The sequence below is a fragment of the Excalfactoria chinensis genome, chromosome 1 (assembly GCF_039878825.1).
Source record: "Excalfactoria chinensis isolate bCotChi1 chromosome 1, bCotChi1.hap2, whole genome shotgun sequence".
NCBI lineage: Eukaryota > Metazoa > Chordata > Aves > Galliformes > Phasianidae > Excalfactoria > Excalfactoria chinensis.
The window spans coordinates 42,748,653-42,763,320 of record NC_092825.1 but is presented as its reverse complement, the minus strand read 5'-3'; the positions used below and the strand labels follow the sequence as shown (position 1 = coordinate 42,763,320).

General features: G+C 45.4%; 1 protein-coding gene across 7 annotated transcripts in view; it reads left to right on the top strand.

The window, feature by feature from the left end:
• TMCC3 (transmembrane and coiled-coil domain family 3) overlaps nucleotides 1-14,668 on the top strand; it is a 122,176-nt gene that overhangs the window by 71,755 nt on the left and 35,753 nt on the right. Inside the window, exon 1 of one of the 7 annotated variants that reach the window (XM_072359234.1) lies at nucleotides 7,429-7,791. The exons of 5 other annotated variants lie outside the window; for them this stretch is intronic. In XM_072359234.1, coding sequence (XP_072215335.1) covers nucleotides 7,714-7,791 — 78 coding nt within the window. In that variant the 5' untranslated portion in view covers nucleotides 7,429-7,713. Of the gene's footprint in view, nucleotides 1-7,428; nucleotides 7,792-8,070; nucleotides 8,168-14,668 lie in introns of those variants that run through there. One more of the 7 variants, XM_072359260.1, reaches the window with a different exon arrangement.

The window sequence follows — 14,668 nt, the reverse complement described above, 5'->3', positions numbered from 1 at the left end:
GGGAGCCTGCTTTGGCAGGGGGGTTGGACTCAATGATCTCTAGAGGTCCCTTCCAACCCCTACAATTCTGTGATTCTGTGATTCCTGTTGATAATGGCACGCCTTTATACCGAGCTTCTAAAATCTATTTGACATCTGTAAAATTGTTGGCCGGAGGTGCTTACAAAAAAGAAGTGAGAGCTGCTTGTAGTTCGAGCAGAGGTAACTCCCTGCCACTGTTCTGGATCAGACCGACCCCAGCACTTCTGCTATAATCCAGATAGGAGGAGACTTCATCTTGAGGCTGGCTGGTGTGGGTCAGGGCTGCAGCTCTGCATGCCCCAGGAAGGCAGAGGGTGCTGAGGGCATCTTCTGTAGAGCCCTTCAGTGGTGCTGGACTGCTTGGCACCTAGGCTGCCTGTGCTGCTGCTGCCATAGAACACTCTCACTGTCACGGACATGCTTTGTCAACATGGCTCTACCAGATAAGGAGGTAAAGAAAAAGGAGGCCCATGCTTCATGGATTTAACTTGAGTAAGAAAAGCTGAGTTACAATTACACTGGGAAAACATATCTTAGTTTTGTTCCAGGAAAGCATATTCCTATATGGCAGCACAGAAGTTCTTCTTGGCCAACGTTGCATCTCCACCATTCCACTTTCTAGTGATCTGGTGCTGTAACATTTTCCTTTCATGGACCTTAAAGGAGAAACTCCCTGAAATGCTGGGATGTCTTTGGGAAACAAAGATGACGATGGGCGGGCCTGGAGCATCTCCCATATGAGGAAAGACTGAGTAACCTGGTTCTGTTCAGCCTGAGGAAAAGAAGGCTGAGGCGGTATCTGATAAATGTTTATGAATATCTAAAGGGGAGTAGGAAGCAAATGGATGAGGTCAGGCACTTCTCAGTGGTATGTAGTGATAAAACAACGAGTAATGGCCTAAAACTTGTACATAGGAAGTTCTGTACTAACATGTGGAAGAATTTCTTTACAATAAGGGTGACAGAGCACTGGAACAGGTTGCCCAGAGTGGCTATGAAGTCTCCTATGGAGATATTCAAACCTGTCTGGACACCCACCTGTGTGCTCTATTTTTGGGTACCTGCTTTAGCAGTGGGTTGGACTTGAGGTCCCCTCTAACCTCTGCGATTCTGTGATTCTGTGATTGCAACTCATGTTGCTACAGTTACCAAAATAATTGTAAAATGTACTACTGCTCTTAAATTCCTGCTGAAACTCAGCTCTCAGGGATGAAAAAACAACAACAACCATAAAACTGTGTGATATCTCTTACATTTTATTGCTTGTAGAAGAACAAAATAGAAGACTTAAATCTCTGACTTCTCAGACTTCATTGAATCACAGAACCGCAGGGGTTGGAAGGGACCTCAAAGCTCATCTGGTTCCAACCCCCTGCCATGAGCAGGGCTGCCAATTTCACAATGAATAATAGCTTATGGATTTTTGACTTTCCAAAGGTCTATAAGGACATGCATATATGTTAAAAATTCAGTTTTATTTTTTACTGCTTAAAATATAGTATTTCACATTCTGTTCTTCAGCATCTGCCAGATGAGATTTAAAAACAGAAATCTTGCTGTATCTTAATCTAATTATTCCAGTAGTCAAAACTATATCATTCTGATTCAGGAAAGTATATGAGTGTGCCGGTGTTGCAATTTGATCTTGTTAAGAATGAATACTTACATGCAAGAAGTTATGAAGATGTACAGCTATCTTTGGAACATTGGTAGCAAGTGAATTTGCTGTGAAATATGCAGCAATGTGTGGTTAAAGCTTTGTGTAATGAAGCAACTGGCAAAACTTTGGATGGCAGGTCTGAGTTTTATCCACAAGAGGCATTATAAAATGAAAGTAAAATGGATTTAGTACCTGTCTGCAATACAGCTGAGGAGCAATTACAGCAAATACTTTATTTTATGGAAACTCTTCTGTAGAATTATGTAGCAATTTGTGGTAACACCCCAGAACCCATTCCTTGATAAATTACTGTATTCAGGTGAGTGAAGGGAGAGTACTGGTCCATACCTATGAATGATGAGTTGTAGCAGTTTACTTAGCCTAGAGCATACTGTCTGTGTTGTGCTGTAGGGCTTTTGTGTGTCTGTCTGGTTGGTTGTTATTTTGTTATTAGCTGCCTTTAAGACATTTGTTGTGAAAACCAGGCGCTCGGAAAATGTATGCCAATTAAACAGAATGACATTTTGGCTTTCTGCTTAGTTGAGGCTATTTCAAGTCACTGTCACCCAAATCGGAGCTAAATGTCATATGTTTAGGTCTGGCACACGGTGAAGTAAACTGGAAGGAGCTTTCTGTTTTCATTATGCTCATTTAAAATGGGCTCTCAATCATATTTATCTAACAGCTTGTATTAATGCCCAATAACGCACCAGACAACGTGCTTAACACAGGTCTCTACACATGTAGTTTTAAAGAAGAGCTTTGATGCTGAAATGAACTAGAGTTAGCAGGACTACAGCTAGATGAAGTGTAGGTGGGTGGTCGCCTGATGGTGGAGAGAGAACCTGAACTTTGTCCTCCCATCATTTGCATGTCTGTAAACGGAGAATGACTGTAGTGAAACCTGGAGGGCTGTGGCAGTTTCCATGTTGTAACAAGGCTCACAAGGAAGAAGTGTAGGCGTACTTGTCTAATTATTAATTTTTCTGTCCTCTGATAACTCATCTGTATTTTCTGGCTGACTGGCAAAGAAGTCCTGATCCAGCATTTGACATTGTCTGTTGATATGGAAATAATTGATACCACACATTTAGCATGACTTAATGTGTACGGGGTCACAGACAGGCAAAGCACTTCATAGGCAAATAGAATTGGCAGGTTCATGTCCAGTGCAATGTACAATCTGTGTGCAATCATCAACCATAAACAAAGTTAGGGTGTCTGAAGCTGCAGCCAAACAGCAGTATGGTGGAAGCTGTGGTGCTATTGTATTCACTTGCAGTGCCTTTAGCTCAGGTGTCAGCTACCCAGCTGCAAACGCTTTGGTGGGTTGCATGCTCTTCTCCGAATGGAGGAGGGGGTGGTGTGCCCTGAGCAACTGTTACTATCATGGGCTATGTCTAAGTTCTTGGCTTGCTGGTTTCAGTTTGGGATAGAAGATCTCACTGGCACAGCCTCTGACTCAGTGCTTTGAGTACAAGTTCACATGATTCACATTTTGGAAGGGTGTGTACCTGTATGTGGCAGCCAGCTGTGGCTGTCAGTCCTGCGTACCCCATGGCAGTGTTAAGGTGGCTGATCTGGGACGTGCAGGTTGGATATGCTCATTCCCAAGTGAGCTCTGAAAAAGATATTGTGAAGCCGAAATTTGTACACTGACAAGCAGCAACCATTTCCTTTGCCCAAGGGAGAATTCTGTACCACGCTGCCTGTGCAACATGGGTCATCTATGCTGTAAATAGCTGGATGCCAGGTAATTTCTTGGCTATAGAGAAGAGCTGTTATTTCAGTTAGCTAAAAAGGTGGCTCTTGGAGATAGCATTTAACATGCAAAACACTGCCACCATCCTGTAGGTAGTTTGCACTAGTGCTGTCAGCAGCAGCAGAGGAAAGTTATATAGCAACAATTTCCTTGTCTGTACAAGGGCAGGGTGAAGAAGGAAGGGGGAGGACTTCTGCTGCCCTCAGCTGGAATTTTTCATGCTCTTATCTATCCTTAATCCTCTATCTGTACTTCATAGTGATACACGGAGATAGTCCTAGGTTGGGAGTTTCTGGGTATACAAAATGGATACTCTTGGAGTATACATGGCTGTTAGACCCTGAAAGTGCGTTAAAAAAAGGTCTGTATGAGGAGAGAAGAGGAGAGGAGAGGAGAGGAGAGGAGAGGAGAGGAGAGGAGAGGAGAGGAGAGGAGAGGAGAGGAGAGGAGAGGAGAGGAGAGGGGGAGGGGATCTGATTGGAAATTTTTGATAGATATCTGAATGCTTGTCATTGTAGAGCTTCCGAGTGATGTTCAGGTTGGCAAAACAGCCTGTCAGTCACAGCGTGATCCCTTGCAGGTTCATGTTGTTACAGGCAGACTGAGTACCTCCTTTCCTGTGGGTGTGAGGCTCATGCTTTGGCAGCAGCACTGGGAGTGGTGACGCTAATGGATAACCTACGCTACTCAGCACTGTCCCGTTTGCTGTCAGATTTAGAAATGGCAATGGCAGGCTCTCATCACATCGGACTTCTCCCTGGAGACTGGCTGTGATAAGCCTTTGGAAAATGTTTTGGAGACAGTGTTGGAAAGTCTCTTGTAAGAAGCCCCCGCTATCCTGTTTAAGTGTACAGATGTTGTTGTGATAAAAGGGACCTTCTCCTTCTTCCTGAATGTGCCTTTGCCAGCTTGTATTTAGCACTTTATGTAAAATTCGTCCCAACATAATTAGAACACAACATTTAATCATAGCATTTTTAATTCTGGGGTCCTCAAGGTTCTGCACAGAAGAAAAGTACTGTGGTTTTCCTGTTACAAATGAGGCAGTGGAAGCCCAGAGAGGTAAGCTGCCAAGGTTCGTGATAAAGCTGGATAAAGAACAGGGCCAAACCTCCAGCCAGTCTCCTAACTGATAGGACTGTGGTGCCTTTCATCTCCCTAAGGGTTTCCTTTCCTGTGATACTTACTTCCCCGTGCATGCAGAACCCCATCTATCAGACTGCTCTGTGAGGAGCTGGGCTTAGCTCAGTAATCCCTCTGTCACCACTGCCACTTCTTCTCCCTCGGGGGCCTATGCGTAAGTCGGTCCATCTTATCAGTGTCTCCCAGACGGAATGGCTGCGTCTGTTGGTCTGTTGCGTGGGGTCATGCGGCAGGAAATGGATGGCAAGGATGCAGCTCGTACAGGGGGAGCAAGGTGGATGTCTCATGCTTTGGTCACTGCCTCTGATCACCCCCCAGAGACTTTGTTTTCCCGAAACAGAACAACGTGGTCAAATGCAGCACTGATGTCTGCTCTGCTGTGTGCCACCTATGGTGCTATATGCCCTTGTTCTGTCATCCTAAGTTTAAACAGACCTTCCATTCCTAACTTGCATGATTTTTAAAAGGTCACTTCTTTAACAAGGCCGGGAAAATAAAGTAAATATCAAGAGTTAATCGCTGTGAGTAGTGCTGGTGTCCTGATGCAAGGAGAAGCATTGGAAGAGGATGAATGAATGCCGTGCCTATAAGGACAGCTGGGCAGTTGGTCTGTGAACCATTTTGAGAGATCTGAACTCTAAATTGGCACAGTGGATGGCTGGGATGATTTAACAGTTCGATCATTAACTTAAACCGTAGACATGAATATCAAAACGACTTTGTCAGAAGAACAAAGCGGTGAGAGAATTCTCCCTATAGGCAACCACTTGTATCTGTGTCACTTTGAGCTCTGGTTCCTGCCCATGTTTGGAAGTGTTTGCTCTAGTGGATGGAAGGTTCAGTGGGGAATAGGTGCAGTGTGTGGGAAGAACATTTATCCAAGTCTGCGGGCTTTGGAAAATGAGTGAGAGGAAGTGTCTGTTGAGGCTGAGGAAGTACTTTGTTGGGCAGTTCTGCAGGCAGTTCTGTCTGCTTTGGAGTGGGGAAGAAGAGCCATGCAAACCAGCTGTGTGTGTGAGAGGAGGGGAAGCTGCTTGTGCTTGGCTGAACAAACCTCTTCCTAGAAGTTACATCAAGAGTGCTTTCTTTGCATATATGTTTGTATCCATGTTAATACTGCTGTGACCAAGCACGCACAGTATTCTCCTAACTATATGTTAGAAGCTCCTAGCTCTCTTCCTCTTGAAGAGGTGTTTCCTCATTTTGTTGGTAGCCTGCTGGTATTATTTAAATAAAGCTGACATTATTGAAGTAAAACTCAATTTTTGAATCAACTGTGATTTATAGGAAGATCTGTATTGCTAAAAAGCCAAGCATCTGGAGCCCTTTACATATCCTTTATCCAACTTATCCTCTCCATGCTTTGATCAACTGCATGTGCCAAGGCTTAAACAAAAGTCCTGAAGGTTTCTGAGGTAATAAGGGTGTTTCATCCCATGTGCTGGGAACCACACAGTCCCGTTTGGAAATGGCAATTATCACTTCAGTTTAAACCCCAAACCCACCACATTTGCTTGTTTCATTTCCTACTGACCTTCATCTCCCGAGTTCCCAACCCTCTGCCATATTTGGAGTCATGAATTAAAATGTCATGTCTGAGCTGAGGGACTGAACAAACCCAGTTCCCACTCGAAAGCTTTTTCCTGACAGCCTTCCAAGCTCAGCCGTTCTCGTTAGCACTGGAAGAAGTATAGGAAGAATGACAAGTCGTCACGTGTGTGCAGGTAGCTTGTGTGGGTTTGCTTGCATGATTACTGTACAGGGAAAGTGCTGCTTCCCGCTGCATACTCACCAACTGCTTGGTTGGTCTCTGGATTTTGAATGACTTTGAACAAACCAGTGCTGGAGTTGAAGAAGAAACAGCTGCCAAGGTTATTTCTAGGATGCATTTTTTTTTTTTACCTTTGGAATATCAGGTCTTACATTTTTGAGGGCCTCACACAATGAAAACAGCAATAATATGTCAGATAATAATGTCAGATAATTTACCTTTGATAGTAGATTATCTCATGGGACACAGGACTCAAATGAAAAATACAAGTAAATATCAGCAGGGAGAGATATTCATAAAGGCAGCAATCCCCTCCAGTGCCGTTAGCTGTGTCCATATATGTGTGTCTATGTATGTACATGCCTTGGGACTGTTGCTGCCTCCAGCTGGAGAAGGCAAGCAGCATGACTCACACTGAACATCCCAACAGCTGAGGGTGAGGTCCTGCTGGATCTATCTGATGGAGATCCAGGATTGCTTTGTGTGACAACATAGAGGTGGTGACAAGTATTCTGCTTAGTCCAGAAAAATAAAGGCTTCCTCAGCACAATTTTCTGAGTGATTATAAGAAGAGTATTCTGCTTACACTTTTCTGTAGTTTAAAATGCGTTAAATATAATGCATTTAAGTATATTCCTCGTGTAGCTATTCTGAAGTTCAGGTAATAGTTTGGGTAGGAAGGGAGCTTTAAAATCATCTAGTTCCAACCCCCTGCTATAGCCCCATCCACTTGGACTCGAATGCCTCCAGGGTGGGAGCATCCACAGCCTCACTGGGCAGCCTGTTCCCGTCTCTCACCACCCTCACAGTAAAGAGTTTCTTCTCAGCCCTCTGGAATTTAAGCACGGGCTCCTGCCCTGGGAGGCATTTCCCCGGGGGAGGTGTGCTGCACGCAGGTGTGGCCCGAGGCTGCCATACAGTTGAACGCTGAAGGATTTATCTCCTGTGTATAACGGGGACCGAAACGTCACCGGTCGCTGCAGTCCAGCACTTCGGAAAGCCGAACGCGGGCTATTTAGTCGCCCAGCCGTACCCGGGGACTTGGCGCTACGACGCATCGCCAAACAACGCCGCCGGTGCCGCCCCACCTTCTCCCCTCCGGCCTCCGCGTTTCTCCACCCGAGGCTGGGAGGGCCCCGCTCTCTGAGGCGCCGCCTCTCCGTCGCGCCGGGCCGCCGAGGGGTTAATCCGGGTGTGCCGCCCCGAGGCGTGCCCGTCCCTCCCGCACGGCGGCGGCAGCGGCACCGAGTCCTCAGTGCCGGCGCTGGGCGGCCGCTGGCGGGACTTGTGCCCGGAGCCGTGCTCGGACGGAGCAGCAGCAGCAGCAGCAGGAGGAGGAGGCGGCCCCGCGGCGCGATGCCGGGCAGCGACACGGCGCTGGCCGTGGACAGAACGTACTCGGACCCGGAGCGGCACCGGCGCCGCAAGACGCGGGTAACGCGCGTGGGGGTTCGGGGCCGAGCTCGGGAAGTTTTGTGCCGCCGTGCCGGGCTATGAGGAACCGTCCCGACCCGCAGCTGCTGCCAGGGGGTCCCCGCTCACGTTGCGCCGTGCCGGAGCTCGAGGGATGTGGGCTTTTAGTGTGCGCTTCTGTGCCGCGCTCTTAATCCTGAGCGCTCGCTTGTCAGTACAAGATGGAAAGAAACCGGCTGTTGGCATAATAGAAACCGACACGCGATAGAAACTAGTGGGAGGTGGGAGGGAGAGAACTTACCGGCAGCACCAGCGTTGGTGATTTCGGGAGCTCCGTCTGTGGATCCCCCGGCTCGGGCTGGCGCCGCGCCGCTCCTGGTCGCTGACCTGTGGGCCGGTGAGTCCATCCATCCGCACAGCACGGCGGCTGCCCTGCTTTGGAGCCTGCGGGAGGGCCGGACTCTGCCCTGAGGCGGACACAAAGGTGTATCTGTGTGCCCTGGGTGATGGAGCACGCTAAGTGCGCTGCCGATGTGCCGCTGCGTGGGATAGTTTTTCCTTATGGTCTGCTGGCGAGTTGAGCTTTATTTTAGTATTATTATTATTGTTTAATTCACGTAACGTATGCTACCTGTAGTGACAACCGCCTGCTGTGGTGAGGGCAGGTGGCTCTCGGGGGGTCTGTGCGGGTTCGGGTTCTTCCCCCAAGGCTCGGCTCCAACAGGTGTAAGGCACACACTGCTTCTTGCTGCACGCTACAGGACTTGGTTTTTTCTCTCTTCTGTCCGTGGTGTTCTCTCCATCCCCTCCCAACCCACGAATTAAAAGTGCTGGAAAGGTGTGCTGCTCATTGTTGCTGCGTAGTGAAATGTTTTAAGATAAGGAAGCCTATACACTGTAGCTTTGCTCCTGAAGTCTAGAATGCTCTTCATACTGCAAGCACAGCGTGTGCTCCTCATAACCTGGTTACAAACGGTGTGTATTTCCTTTCTTTTTCTCTCTATGAGCTGAACTAGTTAGTTTTTTTTCCTTGTTCTTGCTGAATGAATAGCATGCTATCTAACTTAGTGTGGCCAAGGAAGAAAACTGCATACCTTCAAGGCTAATTTGGGGCACGTGTAAGAGCTAAAATGGGAGTTCCCACTCTGTAGTCCAGCTGATCTGCTTTAAAGCATAAGTATCCTGGCAAATGTGGTACGGTGCATTATACCTGTATATGGAAAAATAATGGTTAAAACTAAATCTCACTCTTAAGACAATTTCATGAATGCATTGGGCTTTGGTCTGACTTTGAGTTTCATTTCATCAGGCTTAACCTCTCCTTTCCTTCCTGCAACCATGGGAATCGAAAATGTAACCCTTTAGCAAGTTCCTAGAGTCCCATGGAATTACATTGTTCCAGAGTCTGTGCTGTAAGAGTTCTGTAGGCTCCATGGAACTTGTAATGTAATTGGCAGAGATGGAAGCAGCAGGCTTTGTACTCTAGATGATGGCTAGTGCTGGTGTTAAGTACGTTTGTGTTTATTAGGGACAAATAGGATGTTTTCCTGAGTAACTTCATCATTCCTCTTGCTGATTTAACCAGAGGGGCAGAAATGGCCAGGCACTGGAGCAGCAACAATTGGTGCTATTATGTAGGAAAGAAGCAAGAAAGAAGGATGCTGTTTCTCTCTTAGAGACTGAACAAAGAGCGTCAGAGCAGCTGGAGTTGAAGCTGCAGTTCTCAAACATTCATGGAGAAAAACAACACAGGGAATGAACACAGCAGCAGTGGGAGGGTGCTCTGAGAGTCCAGGCAGTGCTTGTGTGAAGCAGCCTTGGAGCTGCTTCTATCAGCACAGTGGAGACAGTGTGTAGTAAATAGGGTTAGGTGTGTTTAATGTAGCTTGAGGAAAAGAGGAGGCTGCTGGACCTCTTAGTCGGCATAAAATAGGATAGTGAGTCTGGTTTTTGGGAGGGTAGGTTTTGGAGGACTTAGCCAGTCCTATGAGTTGCTGCTCGTGTCTTTTGTGCCCATCTAAGGATTTTTCATACGAGAAAGCAAAGCCGGCTCTATGGATGTTGAAGAAGGCTGTCCAAAACTGCTACTATGTATGATGGAGAAAGGCATCAGCAAATTCAGTTAGTAGAACTGCTAGAGCGACCTACCATGACTACAGCCTTCTGAGGGGAAGAAGGGGTCTTGTCATTCCTGCTGCTGGTCTAAAGCTCCTTCAGTGTAAGGCACCGGCTCTGTTCAGTGCCTTCTTGTTTGAGACCACTTGAAGTATGATTTCCTGGGCTTTGCTAACAGCTCTCCAATGGGCTGTGTTACATTTTGTGCTAAGATCTCAGAGCCTGAAAGAGAGAAGATGCTTTAATGAGGAACAGCTGTGTCATTCTTAACATATAGAGGATTACTGCTGCCTGAGGAGGCCAAGAGCTTTGAGGGAGAGGTTGGGATTCTTCTCCCCTCCTTGGCCAAGTTGTTGGGGTGTTGCGTGTGGCAGCAACAAGTAGGGCATAAAACCACTTCAGTCTGCTAATTTATGCCTCATGTTATGGTGTGCTTCAGGAATGCCTGTCAAGGCCCTGTTAAATCTCTCACCTCTGAGTGTTCACCAGGTTGTCCTGTTTAGACCTCAGAAGCCTGTGTATACTTTTTCGCTGCTGATCAGAGCTCTTCAGTCTCAGTCCCTGAAGCTTTTCAGAACAGGTGTCCTCTGCAGTGCATCAGGATTATCAGTTTATATGTGTGGCCTCATAGAATAAAAATCCTCTTCTAGGACAACTGGAACACGAGTTTCTGTACTGCATCCCCATTGCAAGCCTATGCAGTGGTGCATCCTGCTTTTAACCAGCACCAGATACATTAGACAGAGATGCAGGAAGCCCTGGTTGTGTAATGCATGCTACATTGGATCCTGTTCAGAACTCTCCCTCGGTAGCGGTAGTTTTATATTTGAAACAGTAATAAATACTACTTCATTTGAGAAAAAACCTAAATACAAGAGTCTCACCTGGAGCAAATGTGACTGTGGGAGTTTTTTTTGTTAACAAATGGGTATCCTTACTTTCAGTCTTGTGTTTTCAGCCTCAGTGAGAACAGCAGTAGATTCAGTGTTTGGGAGATGAACTGATTCTTGCGTATGTGCACCAATAAAAGGCTTATATTAGAAAACCAGTTAAAAAAGTACAGGTTTCCACTTCTTTTCTCACATTCTAGTGATTAAAAAATGTCCTCTGAATGTCTCTTCTTTTTCCTTCATGTCTCTCTTGTGATCCCTCCCATTCATCTTGTCTATAAGCAAGGCAGACTTCTTCATAATCTCACCTCATATGGAAGTCTTTCTAAGCCTGTAATCACTTTCATCATCTGTCCTAGGATTCCCTTTATTTCGTGTAATCTTCAGTGTGTTTAGAGGAAATAACATAAAGGGGCTTAGAAGAGGTTATTATTTTTATTTTAAACAACAAAAATACACATAGAAGAAAAAAACCAAAACAGCACACACAAAACTAAAACACCACGGTTTCAGGAGGAACAGGGATTTATCTGATGTTTCTGGTGTTGCTTTCAATATGGGGCAATGCTTGTTCTGGGCTTCTGGAGTTTGTAACCAAACCTGCAGATATTTTGTGCTTAAAGAACTTATGTTTGCTTTTCCCAGTTTCCTCAGTTTTTTTGGTGTAAGGTGAAGATAATTTGAAGAGACAGAATGTTGTTGAGACCTCCAAGCATTAGCTTTAAATCCATGACGTATCTAGACATGTGTGAAACCTGTCAGACAGTAGGTTACGTGATGCAGGAGTGGTGGGGGTAAAAGAAGGAAGCCACAATTGAGGTAGGACCTCCAAAAGACAGATTAGCCATGTAGAACTGAAGGAAGAGCCTGGTTTGTTCATGTAGAACTCGGATCCAGTTTTGATTATTTAGTCACTGCAGAACTATTTGGGAACAGTAACCTCTTCATATTTTTCCAGTGCCACAAAGAGCTGTGAGGAAGTTTACAAAGCTGCTGCTGTCTTCTTTTCTTTCTTGTTTCTTAGGGGTGGGGATTTGTGTTCTTACCAAGGTTTCAGATGATTTTTACGTTAGGAAGTTTTGTACTTAAACATTTCATACCTTTTGGTCTCACCGCCTGGGAACTTAATGTCTCCTTTCCTTGGCTGTGCTTTTGGCTCCTCCTTACTGCAGTGGGTGATGTTGCTTTCAGGACTGGGGCATCTGCTTGCAGCTCTTTAAACGTTAGGTGTATTAAGAGCAACACAAAGCCATAGCCACTGGAGGAAGTCTCCATCCTTTCAGTTTGCTTGTTTTGAAGGACGTGTGATTGCCCTCCTGTCAGATTGCCAGTGCTGATGCAGGGGGCTACAAGCAGTTCTAGATCCATAACTTGCTTACTGTCATCATGTCCATCAGTGAGGCTGTAGCCATGTGCCACCTGGCACAGTGTCCACATCAAGGCTGTGCCTGTAAGGATTTGGCTGGCTGGGACTGCTCTCACTGCCTGCTGTCCAGTTCTAGGGCTTTTGGCACCAGGAGAAAGTGTGCAGCTTTTATCTTTGCCCCTAGAGCTGAATGCGGTTTTGGGAAAGATGTGGGTATGAGATGAGATTCTATACAGTGTTGGGGTGTGGTACTACATAGCAATCCTTTTTCCTGTTATATATTCAGGTGGAATAACTGCTGAAGAACATCTGCATTATCACTAATGAGGATTGCTTTTTTTTTTTTTAACTATTGAAATTTTCAGTTTTTCCTCAAGTCCAAAGGAGGAATGGAGTATTAATATACAAAGCCAAAAATAAACCTGCTGTTCTAAAACCTTGACATATGGGATCTGGTATGCAACCAGGGTGGCTTGTGCCTGTGCAGCTAACCTTCTGCAGGCTCTCTCAGCCAAGTGAGAACTCCTCTGAGGCAGTTTTTACACTGTGCTACATGGTCTAAGCTTTAGTTTAGGGGCAAGAATGGAAGAGGAGGGCCTCGGAAGGGGAAGAGCCTCCTAGCTGAGGTGTAATTAATAGCTACAAATCGGGAGCTTCATGACATGGAGACATGGCCCACTTTATTATTGTCATGTTTTGGTGTTGCGTGTGTGTAAAATTCAAGAGGGTAAAAATTGGTACAGTGATGCTACAGTGAGTTTTAATGGACCTCTGATAGTAGAAATTTGGCATGTTTTTGTTAATAGTTTGTGTAGTAGCTGCCTCTTCCATGCTTTACCTATTTGTATAGGGCTTGGTAACTGTTACCTTCCCTGATAGGGTTTTGTTTCAGTAGCTCTGAGTGAAGCAGTAATAGGGAGGGGCCAAGAATTGCGCTACTGAATTAAAATCGAAATGTGGTGAAAGTAATTCTGAAGTCTGAGAGTTTCCATTGACAACAGTGGCCTGTGGATCCAATCTGAGATGGACTGGAGCAGCCTTACAGAAGAAATACTACAAGAAATACTGTGACAGGAAGAGAAGCCCTGTAAGGGAAGTTGATGTAGAAACTTTCTCTGGTTTTACAGCATTCAATTTTCCTTTTATTCTGAGTTATTCCAGTCCATTTAATATAGAAATTGCAATTAAGCCAGTAGTTATTATTCAAATGCAAAATGATTAAAATATGCAGAAATTAAGCTGTGTTATACCACCATGCCTGGACAGGAGAGTGACATCCAAAGATCCAACTGGCAGACCTGTTGGAATTGACTCCTAACATTTATCCAGTAAGTGTGCTAAAAATTCATTGTTTTTGCCTTTGCTTTCTAGGGGACTAAAATCAGATGGGAAGTAGCTGTTGTTTGGGCTCTAGTGGCCACTGACTGTGTTTGGATTACAGCAGGCAAGAAGCTTTGGTTGAAGGGTTTGGTTTGCAGGAAGGTGGGAGCTTTGAAACACAGCAGGATCAAACCCAGTGGTAGTCTCAAAGAGACATCTAGTGTTAGTAAAACTAGACAAACAGAGCTCTTTGAGTGAGAGTTGCCTAGATCAAATCTGAGACGCCTTCTTCCTTAAGGAGGACCAAGGAAGACTTCTGGCTGTGTGCACCTACCTCTTCTCCTCCAGTCTGCAGCTTTGCACATTGCTACTTTCACCCTGCCAGCTTCCCCCAAGCTGGTGTGCTATTTATACCAAGTCCATACATGACACCACAGCATGGGGCTCCTTCACCCCACTGTGGTCATACTGTGCTTACAGCCTCTGAGTCCACACTGCTGTTAGTGCTGTGTGTGGATGTTGAATTACCAGCCTTTTACTTAAGTCTAGAAGACACATGAATCACTGTCTGAAAATGACAGTAGGAAACAGGAAAAATGCTTCTTTGTGTTGAGTGTGGGACACACACAACCAAAGAAGTGGGGAAAAAAGGTAATGAAATAGCATTTGTTAGTGTCAGAGTGACTTAATACAATAGAAAGGTTAAGAAATATGTGTTGCCCCCAAGATGCATCTTTTTGCTTGGGCATTTAGTTACGGGAAAGTTTTGTTAAATGTCAGCTTTTGGAGCCCTTCAATACTTCTTACTGCTGCAGTTATCGATGTGTGCACATAATATGGGTGTGCATGGCTCTTACTATGTTAGGAATCTTTGTTTTACTGGAAGCTTTGGCAGCAGTAACACAATTCTGTGTCATGATTGTCTCTGATATTTATTGCCAGGTCTGCACAGTATCTCTCCACCCACTTGTCAGGTTTCTGATTTCTTTCTTCCCCCTTTCCTACTATGTACATAAAGAGAGGCTATCTTTGTTCAGTTTTCCCTATTACTCAAGAAAGAAATCTGGCTACGTTTTGTCAGTCTTCTTTTTGGAGCAAATCACACTATCTCAGTTTTGATGAACAGAGGGAGAACGACAGCCTGCTCCTAAGAATATCTCTTTAACTCTTAGGAGTGTCTTTTAAAGCCAGGCAGTAAATGGCAGCA